The following is a 12480-nucleotide window of genomic DNA, read 5'->3' as shown; positions in this document are numbered from 1 at the left end:
TAAGGATTTAATAAGCTTATATATGTAAGATGGTAAAATATATATTAAATGATAACCATTTCTTTCAAAATGCAATAATTAATTCCTTAATCAAAGGAGTGCCTGTTTATTCTAGTTCATCCTCCTTGATGTTTTTCACATAGACGTGAATATTGGGGAAGAATATGATCAGACCTCATTCAGTCTTGGTGGTATTCTTCAGTCTTCAATCTTGTACTTGTTAAAGAACCAGGGCCTGGATAGACAATGAAGGTGGCCTCTTCCCTTCACAATCACACCAATCCACAGGATGTGTGGTATGTTCTGATTGGAATCCCAGGACTGGAAGATCTGCATACCTGGATAGCCATTCCCATCTGTTCTATGTATATTGTGGCTGTCATAGGCAATGTCCTCTTGATCTTCCTGATAGTGACTGAACACAGCCTCCACGAGCCCATGTATTTCTTCCTTTCCATGCTGGCCTTAGCAGATGTCCTGCTCTCCACAGCTACAGCCCCCAAGATGTTGGCGATCTTTTGGTTCCATGCCAGGGGTATATCATTTGGTAGCTGTGTGTCCCAAATGTTCTTCATACATTTTATCTTTGTGGCAGAGTCTGCTGTCCTTCTGGCCATGGCATTTGACCGCTATGTGGCCATCTGTTACCCACTGAGATACACCACCATCCTCACCTCCTCAGTTATTGGCAAGATTGGTACAGCAGCTGTGGTCAGGAGCCTTTTCATCTGTTGTCCATTCATCTTCCTGGTATATCGACTTCTTTATTGTGGGAAAAACATAATTCCGCATTCATACTGTGAGCATATGGGCATTGCCAGATTGGCATGTGACAATATCACTGTCAACATCATATATGGCCTGACTATGGCCCTCCTGTCTACAGGGCTGGATATAATACTCATCATTATTTCCTATACTATGATCCTTTGCACCGTTTTTCATATCCCTTCTTGGGCTGCCAGATATAAAGCCCTTAACACATGTGGCTCCCACATCTGTGTTATTCTTATGTTCTACACACCTGCATTCTTCTCATTTTTTGCCCATCGCTTTGGAGGCAAAACCATCCCTCGCCACATCCACATCCTAGTGGCTAACCTCTATGTGGTGGTACCCCCGATGCTCAACCCCATCATTTATGGGGTGAAGACCAAGCAAATCCAAGATCGAGTGGTTTTGCTTTTCTCCTCAGTGACTAGATGTTGTTAAAAGGATGAACAATGCTAAAGAATGCATATTCCAGAATAAAACTCGCTTTTTAAATGTTTTCCTTGTGAAAAATAGGAGTGATGAAATTTATCTAGAGGCCCTTAGTGTTCAAAATGATGATATCCACAAGGGTTTTCAATATATTAGGTAATATACCCAGAGATTGTGGGACTTTTATTGACTTTTCAGTGTGTATTATAAATCATTTTATAGCTGTATATAAACAACTGTGAAAAATACAATTTTTTATGTAGAGAAAAGACGAGAACAGAAAGCCATTGAATATCTTAAAATTATTTTTATTAATCTTCTGAGAATTATGTACATTGTATTTTGACCGTATTCCAAAGTGAGTCTTATTTTCTGCTGAAATGTAAAGCATTTCTATGCCCACTGGCAGATGTGGGCCAATAGCACAAAGCTCTATATTATGGATATTTTTGTCAGCACCTATTTTCTATCCTAAATTACTATAACAAAACCCACATATTTTTAGACTCCCTAATATTTTATTTTTTTCTTTTTTGAGTCAGGTTCTCACTGTGCAGCCCTGGCTGACATTTAACTCACAGAGATTTGCCTACCTCTACCTTGAGAGTATATATATATATATATATATATATATATATATATGTATGTATATACATGTATATACATGTGTATATATATATATAGTTATGCTTATAGATGATCACAAAGCTGCTTTAAAGTATAAACTTACACAATATATACATTAAATAAGTTGTCAATAATGAGGTAAATATATTTACCAAGATAAAGTTAACTCTCAATATCACCTGAGTTTTGTAGTGAGGAGTTGAGCAGGCCTGCTTTTCGTCCCTCCCAGCTTCCGCAAGGCTAGCTTTACACCTGAAATAACAACACACAAATTGTATTCATTTAAACACTGCTTGGCCCATTGGCTTTGGCCTCTTATTGGCTAACTCTCACATCTTGATTAATCAATATTTAGTAATCTGTGTAACACCATGAGGTGGTAGCTTACCGGGAAAGATTCTAGCCTACATCCATCTTGGGTCGAAGAATCATGGCGACTGCCTGAGGCGTCTGCCTGACTCTGTTTTCTTTCTCCCACAATTCTGTTCTGTCTACTCCACCTACCTAATTTTTTGTCCTATTAAAGGGCCAAGGCAGTTTCTTTATTAACCAATGAAAGTAACACATAGACAGATGACCCTCCTCCATCAGAGTTTTACAAAAGCTAATTTTCTACATATGTGTGGGGGTTTTCTGTTTTAAGACATTAAGGAAGCATCCTTCTGGAAATGGAGGCTTTGCAAGAATAAATGACTGGGAAATTCTGTACCTGAGTTAAAAAGAGATCTCTGCAGAAGTGTTATTGGAATGTCCACATGGAAACTCACACTGAAAAAGGCTATGCTCAGATGACGTATGTGTTTGTGTTATACAGCAATTCACTTTGCTAAAAATCTCCTCATTTTTCTGTTAAAGCCTAAGAAAATCTATGAAACTGTCAAAATGATCTGAATTATACAAAAGACAAAGCAGCAACACTTATAAATTCAACTTGAACATTTTAACATTTTTGTAACCTGTTCAGAGTTTGTTACTATCCTGTTTACATATGTATATAAATACTTATCCATATATATGCACATTTTCATATATTTACATTAGACTCACATATACCAAGTGCTTAAACGAGCTGCGGATGAACTTCCATGTATTCTTTGCCTTGTGAGAAATAGAGAGCAAACAGCTCTAACCATGAAGCAAAGTCCTATGGGCCACACTGCTGACGAAAACGGGCCTGTCCTTCCTCAATGGCCACTTCCTGCCCAAAGTTCCTTGGGTAGGGTAGGGTCACAGGAGTCCCTCTTCTATCTTTGTTGAAGTGTTGATTGATCCTGTGTGGGACTTGTGTGGACAGCCACAGCTGCTATGAGCTCACGAGTGCAAGGTCCTAGTTATGTCCAGGAGGTAATATTTCCCAGCATTTCTATCCAACTCTGGCTTCCAACGTTTTCCTTTTATCCCTTCTCTTCTTCCAGGAATTAAAGGAAAGACTATTTTATTTTGGACAAGTAAGTCTTACTATATAGTCCTGGTCTGCCTGGAACTCACACAGATCTACTTGCCTCTGCCTCCTCTGTGCTGGGATTAAAGGGGTGTGCATCCACACCTTGCCCAAAGTTAAATTTTAACATGCCACCATTGAGAATAATATTGTTTAGGGACTTGCCTCATATAGCTTTTATTTTGGTGGGAAATTTTCCGTATTCTTCCAATCTGTTAAGCGATATCATCAATAAAGTGTGGAAACCTCAATAAAATAAGCTTTCACATACATTAAGGGAAGTGTATGAGTGTATTTCTGATTTTATTAATAAAATCTATTAAATTAATTCATATTTATGTATAGTTGTTTATACTTTTATTATTGTTATTATTGTCTCTGTGTTTGGTGGTGTTACTCACAGTGTCACCTTTATAAAAGCTTCATATATAAGGTAGCCCAGACACATACTATGAATCATCTCTAAAGCAGAATGAAAGCCATCAGGGTTGGTAGAATATTTCCTACATAAGCAGAAAATGGGAATCTTATTCCTTTCATCTCTTGAATCCAAGCTTCAAGACCCCTTCCTATCATGAAAGATATTAAAACAAACATTTAAAGAATACAATGAATTTCAATCTATGCACGTGGTATAGATTGGAGATGCCCACATATTGAACATGTGTATCACCTACTTATTCATGATAATAAATCAAAAATTGAGTTTTTAGCAATTTAAAATGTGCAGCATGCTATTCTTAGCTTCAGTCACCATGAACTTACTGAACCTATAAAATAAAAATTTTTGATTATTTAACATATCTCTTCCCAATTTCTCTGTGCACACAGTCCCTGGTAATCACATTTTACTCTTAGTTTTTGAAAGTTTAACTTTTAAAGTCTTCTTTGAAAGCTCACACCCTTCTTTCTGTTAGGCAAATACTGGTTATGACATTAGTTCTGAGTGTATTGATATTACAAATGCTACAAAATTTTACCAAAATTGCCTATCACCAATTCAAAAATTTTATGAGAATAGTATAGTGAGAGCCGGCTTAAATACAGAAGGACTTTGGGCCACTCAGGTTCAAGAGGAAGACTTACAGGTCCTAAAAGTTTGTTGAAGTTGTCAAGGATGCTTACTTTCCAAAGCCATCCTCATTTGTGGGTCTAAAAAAAAATCACTACTGATTGCACAAGAACCACATCTAAAGATGTCTTGTTTCTCTCCCAGTGCAGTTGATACTGACTCATTTGTCCCCAAGCTCCTGTATTTCCCCCTAGGGCATGGACAAACTACTTAAAAACCTTCATGCATGGCACGTTGGGTGAGGAACTGACAAAAATTCTTCTGGCTTTAGCAAAGGTGAACATGTAAGTTGTGTGATCCAGGAAGTTGAGAGACTTCCATAAGGGACGTAAGAGCTCCATCTCTCTGAAGACTTCAATATTTTTTGAAGATGACTTAGTGATTTGAAGATTCAAATAAGGATGATATACTCAAGGTTCTTTTATTTTCACCTTTAGGTCGTTATTTTGAAATAAGTGCTTACACATGATTTTTTTCATCTCAGGACCTTGCCATATCATTGGATTCTAAAAGGAGGGTAATTCTGGTTCTATGATCCAATGGGATAGAGAAGTTGGAGAAAGAAAAAAATTCTGTTAAACAGTAGCTGTTAGTTAATTAATTGCCTCATTTCTCAAACACTTTCTGTTTTCCATTCTTAGTGCTGGAAATAAACACAGGGTTTCACACATTATGCTATTTCCATGTCTGAGCTGGCTTCAGCCATGGTCTGCGTCATTTTTCACCTTTGCTGTAGGACGACCTTCAGAGGCATCAGGGACTAGAATAACTCAGGTCCCTAGAGACATACTGTAGTATAAACCCCTCACCCTTCACTGACTAAACTATCAAAAAAATCCCACAGCATGAGTGTGTGTGTCTCATCAGATAGTTCAGGTAAGTTGGGGGGCTTGAGATTCATATGATGAATGTCAAAGTAGAAGAAAAAAGCAAGCATATAGACCACAGATGTCTCTGTCTTCATTTATAACTCGGTGTTAGATTAGATGGATCTTTATGTCTATTCATTGGTAAATAGTGGTCTATTTTAACAGAAATACCAGCTACCCTTCAGTTTAACATGATAAACTTCTCCACAGCCCTTCTGTTTTGCATTTAGAGAATTTAGAAAATTCTGCAAATAATAGTATTTTAATAGTCAGACTGTATATACATATATATATATTTCTCATTTCACATAAATGTGTTTGCTCTTTCTTGAAGTTGATCTACTATTCATGTTAAAAATTCTCACAAGCTTGGTAGGATGTGAAAAATAAATAATTGGATTTAAGGAAATACTAAACTTTTAACAGATTAATTTGGACATAACTCTAGAGAGTCTTCTATGAAGAGACTTCTCAAAGACACCAGCAGTAAAGTGATAGGCCTGCAAGATGTTCCAAAAACACTAGCTTTATTTAGAGAAGACTGGGAAATCTCACAGTCTGGTGGATTATTTGTGTCTACTATAGGTTGGATGTGAAATCATCTAATATCACCATTTTACAACTTGCATTTAGATGTCCATAGCAACACACAGACAATAGATAATAAGAAAAAAGGGATTTTGAGTCCAGTGTTCTGGAAAAAGAAAAAAAGTTATAAAGCAATATTGGCATTACTAATACTGTAATGACAACTTAGAACTTACTGCTTCATTTTAAATTCCCATGAAAAGGAAGACAAAAGTGGAGAGGATTAGTGGAGATGAGACAGGATAGTATACTCCTAACTTACTTAGAATACATTTTGATAATGATTTAATTTCTCTTATATTCAATGTATCCAGTCCTAGTATGGAGCAGAAGTTGAAGCATTATAAGACTACACTGTTCTACTGACAGATTCACAATGCTGACATTCAATGGCTCAGTCTTCATGCCTTCTGTATTAACACTAGTTGGGATACCTGGCCTGGAGTCAGTACAGTGTTGGATCGGAATTCCATTCTGTGCCATGTACATTTTCGCTTTGATTGGGAACTCCCTAATTTTAGTTATAATCAAAAGTGAAAAGAGCCTCCACATACCCATGTACATTTTCTTGGTCCTTTTGGCAGTCACAGACATTGCACTTAGCACATGCATTCTCCCCAAAATGTTGGGCATCTTCTGGTTTCATAAACCACAGATTTCCTTTGATGCATGCTTGCTGCAAATGGAGTTCATCCACTCATTCCAGGCAACAGAATCAGGCATCCTCCTGGCCATGGCTCTGGATCGCTATGTGGCCATCTGCAACCCCTTGAGACATGCCACCATCTTCTCTCCACAACTGATGTTCTGCATTGGAGCTGGTGTCTTACTCAGGTCTTTTATTCTCACATTCCCAATGATATTACTCATCAAATGCCACCTAAAGTACTACCGAACTACCATTGTCTCCCACTCTTACTGTGAACACATGGCCATTGTGAAACTGGCAGCTGAAGATATCAGAATCAACAAGGTCTGTGGCCTCCTTGTTGCCTTTGCCATCTTAGGGTTTGACATAGTCTTCATTACCTTCTCCTATGTGCGAATCTTCATCGCTGTCTTCCAGCTGCCTCAGAAGGAAGCTCGATTCAAAGCCTTCAACACCTGCATTGCTCACATCTGTGTCTTCCTACAGTTCTATCTCTTGGCCTTCTTCTCTTTCTTCACACACAGGTTTGGGACTCACATACCCACCTATGTGCATATCCTCCTGTCAGATCTTTACCTGTTAGTCCCACCTTTTCTCAACCCCATTGTCTATGGTGTTAAAACTAAACAAATCCGTGACAAAGTGGTGAAGATGCTTTTCTCCAATAACCCCCAGTGAACATCAAGGACTCCCTCTGTTAAAATGCTGAGTAGTTTCTAAATAGCAACTTGAATGAGTTAAATCTATGTTTTCTCCAAACAGGAAACTGTGATAGCATGTGAATTTCAGATACTTATAATTTGTAGACATGTGTTAAATAAAAACAACCGTGTTTAAATCTGTTTAAATTTCAAATTATTTAATGCATTTTTTTTCTGGCTTGGAACTACAAACATGCTCTTATATGTTCCTTCCTGACACTGCAGAGCCATATTAAAAACAAATTTTAGAATCAGCATTTCCTTCAGGACAATGTCAGAGCAAATTTGTAAATCACCATTCTGAACTTCTAACCCAGCAAATGCCTGTAATTTTGACTATGCTTTACCTACTGGTATTTCCTTCTAATCTCTATTTTGACAAATTTTCAAACAATTAACCTGCTTTTTATACTCTCTATAAAAATTTTGTGATAATATATAATAAATAATTCAGACAAAATTATATAGTGAAATCTAAAACCTATTAAAGATACCAAGAAATGTACACAGGGAAATTTCAAAGAAAGAGCAAGGAATTATGATATTCACAAATAAGCTTTTAAAAAACTGAAGCAATGATATGAATGCAGGTGTGGATGCTGATTTGACTCTCATTCGTTAGTTATTGTAATATAAATTTAAGTTTTACTGTGCTTTATTAAAATTTAGAGGTTGAAGAGTAATTGAATATAGAGGAAAAGCTGTAGTATTTAACAACTGCTTACTGTCAACATTGTCAGTAATTCGTCCTACCCACCTTCAAGTCACAAAATCCTAGGACACACTGCCTGGCACTTATTAGAACAAAAGTAATATTTGCATTTATGGTAACTAATATAATATACAAATGTGTACAGAAAATTATACACTCAGAAACTTATTTCACTATTATTAAGGTAAAGAAAGCATGCAAATAAAAAGATAATTATATAATCCTGAGCTAATCACACTGGCTATGAGCAGGGCCTCTGCTCCTGTCTTCACATTTTCCACATCCTCTTTCTCCATGCCGTCAACTTATTGTTTTGATGTATCTATGAATGCATCAAATCATGTCTAAATTTTACTCAACAAAAGAGCAAATCTGAGACTAAATAAGCTGATTACAAGCACACACTAAAAAGCATTGTAGATGGGGGAAGTCATGTTGATTTCTTATTTTTGGCAAATAATTGTTTGAATAAAGAAAATAAGAAGGCATCTATAAAAGATAGGGGATTGGAGGGAGGGAAAGAAAAACGGAAGAAGGGAGAAAGGGAAGGAGAGGGAGATATGGAGAATGAATCATTCAGTAGGTAGATTTAAACATTAATTTTGAGAGAAAAAATAATTTTTCAAAGAAACAAACATAAACAAGATATTGTGCTTTCAAAATAAAAGTTAGTGTGTCTAAAGAAATGGATCAGTAATTAAGCCCTTGATGCTCAAGTGCAGAATTGTGATCCCCAGAAACCCATATAAATGCCAGGTGGTCATGGCAGACGCCCTGCAATTTCCACAAGAGGAAAAAGACTGCAAGACTTCTGCAGTGCGAGCTGACAGAGAAAGATAAGACATATGGGCAAGCTCTGGGTTGATTGACATAGCCTGTCTTGATGAAAAAAAAATGAATCTTAACCCCAGACTCAGACTTTCACATGCCCTGCATACTTCTGCATGATTGCCTACATGAATATAAGAAGTTGTAAATACACACACTTGCACACACCACACCACACACACAATATGAAAAAATAGTAAACACAAAATATATTTATTGCATAAAATAATCAGTAACAAAAATAAAGAACAATGTTTTAGTTGATAGGCAATAGTAAAAGATTTTTAATGAGATAATAGAAGTGAATTACTAAATAACTTATTTTAATCCTGGAGACATAGTTTAGTGCTTGTGACACACACTTCTGAGTCACTTGGCAATGAGAAATCAACTTAAAATAAATAAACATGATGAATACAGAAATCATAGCAGAGATACGGGGAAGTTAATGAATATATAGCATATTCTTATATATGGAACCCAAACTAATCAGATATTGTAAACACCTATTTAATAGGGATGAATTAAATAAACTCGATTATAGGTAGTAGATATAAAAGTGTACTAAGTACATTTTGAATTAGGCTGACTTTTGTTGTTATTAACATAAACAACTGAAAATGGAAAATCCAATCCAACTGGAGCAGAAAAAAGCAAATACAAGGGATGATAATAATAAAACATTAAAATATACATTTGAAGCAATAATTTTTAGCTGCATTTTGACAGTGGGAGTCTGTTAGTAGTCAACATATCTGTGCATATAATTAATTAGGAACAATTTCAGGAGGTAGTTTAATAAGAATTTTCTGTGGATAAAGTGGATTTGACAAAAAAAACTATTAATGAGACAGACAGTTCAAAGAAAGACACACTGAGATCGTCCTCTTAAGTCACCTATGTGAATTCCATCTTAGACTCAGGTGATTAGAGAAAGGTAAGCAATACAACCTTCCACCATTATCTCAGATACGCAATTCACAAACAGAAGAGGTCATAAAACCTAAGGAAACAGTCATTAAAGTAGCACTAACTAGAGAGATGATTCAGTACCAACTCTCCAAAGTTCCTGCAATGGTCCAGTAATTACAAGTGTCTTCTTTTCCCCCATGGCAAGCTTCACAGAAACATCCAATACTATTCTTTGGTTTTCACTTTTTTTCTACATACTTAGAGTATGTGTAATTGCTAGTCCTACAACCATGTCCTGATTGTTTAGGATTTTGTGCAAACTGAGTCACACAGTATACAATGTGTAGAGTGGACAAAAGTGGATTTGCCCTAGGTTATTGATTGTGTGTCTCTTCTAGTTTTCTCTCCTGAATGATAGGCTATGGAAATACATTCCACAATTTGCTTACCTATTCTGTTGATGTGTTCTAAAAACAGTGAACTTAGCTTTGTACATACTTCTAAATGTATCTTCATGTGTAGATGAATTTTTCTTTGGAATGCCAGCTCACAAAAACAATACAGAAACTTTTTAATTATGAAAGTTCAGCTTTAGCATATGCTTGTTGCTAACTAGTTCTTATATCTTAAATTAACCTATATTTTAAAATCTAAGTTCTTTTATGTGGCTCAGTTACCTTTATTCTGTATTGTCCATCCTGCTTTCACTCCATCTGATTAACAACTCTGCTTTTCCTCTTTACAGAGCTCCCTCTGTCCAGAAGTCCCTGATTTATCTCTTGACTAGCTATTGACTGTTTAGCGTTTTATTAAACCAGTCACATTGACACACCTTCAGACAGTGTAAAGAGCTATTTCACAAATTCCCCCTTTTTGTCTAAATAAACAAAAAAGGTTTTAATTCTAACATAGCAAAGCTATATATAGGAAGAACAATTATGAGGAAAAAATTGAATTATCCTAGTCCATTTACATTTTGCAAATCTAGAGAAAATACTCCACTATCTATTCTATCTTACTCTAAGGTTTTATACTTAAATCATTTTTGTCATAACTTGTATTACCATACTAAAAATAATATCCTTTTAAACTATAAAGCATGCTTTTAGATAAACAATTTAAGCTTTTATGTCTCTAAACTTTATACATTTTATACTTTTTTAAAAAAATTGGTAACAAAGAAAACTGTAACTATTTTGTCTTCAATTACATCAGAGATCTGAGAAGGATAAAATATTACTCAAATAAACAAGAAGTGGAGGTCAAACAACTTCTAAAACTATGAAATGATAGAACATCTGACTGCCTGGCCAGTCACTCCAGTGTTTTTCTTTAATGTTGGCACATCTATTTTGGCCTGTGGGTCTAGAATATATGACAGACATTTCTGTAAAGCAGGAACTTTAAAGGATTGTCTTACCTTGTCTTGGTAAAGTTCAGCAGTCACTTTCTTTTATTTTCTGCTTGTCCAGTTTGGACAGCACACTTTCAGAAGTTGAGGCAACCCCTTGCCAAACGGTTAGCTTTTGATACATAGAAAACAAACTCCACTTGGAGGTTCTTCAATGCCCATCATCCTTTTTGAAATAGATTGGTGCTGCTAGGAGCAGACTTGTCTCCACTCTCACAATATGTTTCAAAACATTTTAAATGCCATATTCTGTAGGTCTTTGAAGTGTTTGAAGACTTTCTATTTAAAATATATCTCTGTTTGATGCTGAAAACATACTTAAAATGACTGTAAGTTTGATTGTTATTGATGATTAACTACTAACGTATTTTTTTGTTATCCTAAATAATCTTCAAGGACGAAAACTTTACATTACCTTTTAAAAAATGAGCTGTATAGCTACATTATCTTAAATAAAAATAGAAACATATATACAGTATTACAAAAAACCCTTAAACTTGTATGAATATAAAAAATCCATACCAATTCAAAAAAGACTCAACAATCCACCCTTTTAATTCTTTATTTCTATATTATACCTTCCCCTTTTCCTTTTCAGAAGAATTTTTTTTTTTTTTTTTTTTTTGGTTTTTCGAGACAGGGTTTCTCTGTGGCTTTGGAGCCTGTCCTGGAACTAGCTCTTGTAGACCAGGCTGGTCTCGTGACGGAGATCCGCCTGCCTCTGCCTCCCGAGTGCTGGGATTAAAGGCGTGCGCCACAACCGCCCGGCTCAGAAGAATTTTTTGAATATAATCTCCTTTGTTTAGCTTTCTTTCTGATCCTTACCAATAACAACTTGTAACCAATCCCCTAAACAATTACAAACATTCATAAACCACCTAATGATCAAAAACCACCCACCTGCCTCTTGGGGATATGGATATTGTGCTCTCTAGATTGCTTTCTATTGTCTGATGATACTGGCATCTTTTTTTTTTTCATGGTTTATTTTTTTATATTTAAAAATTTCCATCTCCTCCTCTCTTCCTCCCCCTTTCTTCCCTTCCCCTCCACCCATATCCCCCCTCCCTCCCTCTCCAGGCCAAGGAGCCATTGGGCTTCCCTACTCTATGTTAAGACCAAGGTCCTTCCAACTCCCCCCAGGTCCAGGAAGGTGATCAACCAAGCTGAGAAGGCTCCCATAGAGCCCATCCATGCAGAAGAATCAAAGCCCAGTGCCATTGTCCTTGCCTTTTCAGTCAGCCCCCACCGTCAGCCGCAATCAGACAGTCCGGTTTGGTCGCATGTTCCATCAGTCCCATTCCAACTGGACTTGGTGATCTCCCGTTAGTTCTGTCCCACTGTCTCAGTGGGTGAACGCATCCCTCACAGGCCTGACTTTCTTGCTCATGTTCGCCCTCCTTCTGCTCCTCATCAGGACCTTGGGAGCTCAGTCCGGTACTCCAATGTGGGGCTCAGTCATTTTCT

At 36.5% G+C, this 12480-nt stretch overlaps 2 protein-coding genes across 2 annotated transcripts; both read left to right on the top strand.

The window, feature by feature from the left end:
• Window positions 1-246: 246 nt before the first annotated feature.
• LOC119820342 (olfactory receptor 52Z1) lies at window positions 247-1212 on the top strand. Its single transcript, XM_038338555.1, has one exon. It carries the CDS (start codon window positions 247-249, stop codon window positions 1210-1212), a length of 966 nt encoding a protein of 321 aa, XP_038194483.1.
• A 4964-nt stretch (window positions 1213-6176) lies between these two features.
• Window positions 6177-7127, top strand: LOC119800179 (olfactory receptor 52A5-like). The gene has a single exon (XM_038310292.1). The coding sequence runs from the start codon at window positions 6177-6179 to the stop codon at window positions 7125-7127; it is 951 nt and encodes a 316-aa protein (XP_038166220.1).
• The last annotated feature ends 5353 nt before the right edge of the window (window positions 7128-12480 follow it).

This window comes from Arvicola amphibius, chromosome 1, assembly GCF_903992535.2.
Source record: "Arvicola amphibius chromosome 1, mArvAmp1.2, whole genome shotgun sequence".
Lineage (NCBI taxonomy): Eukaryota > Metazoa > Chordata > Mammalia > Rodentia > Cricetidae > Arvicola > Arvicola amphibius.
The sequence above is the reverse complement of the archived record's forward strand: the minus strand, read 5'-3'. Positions and strand labels throughout refer to the sequence as shown.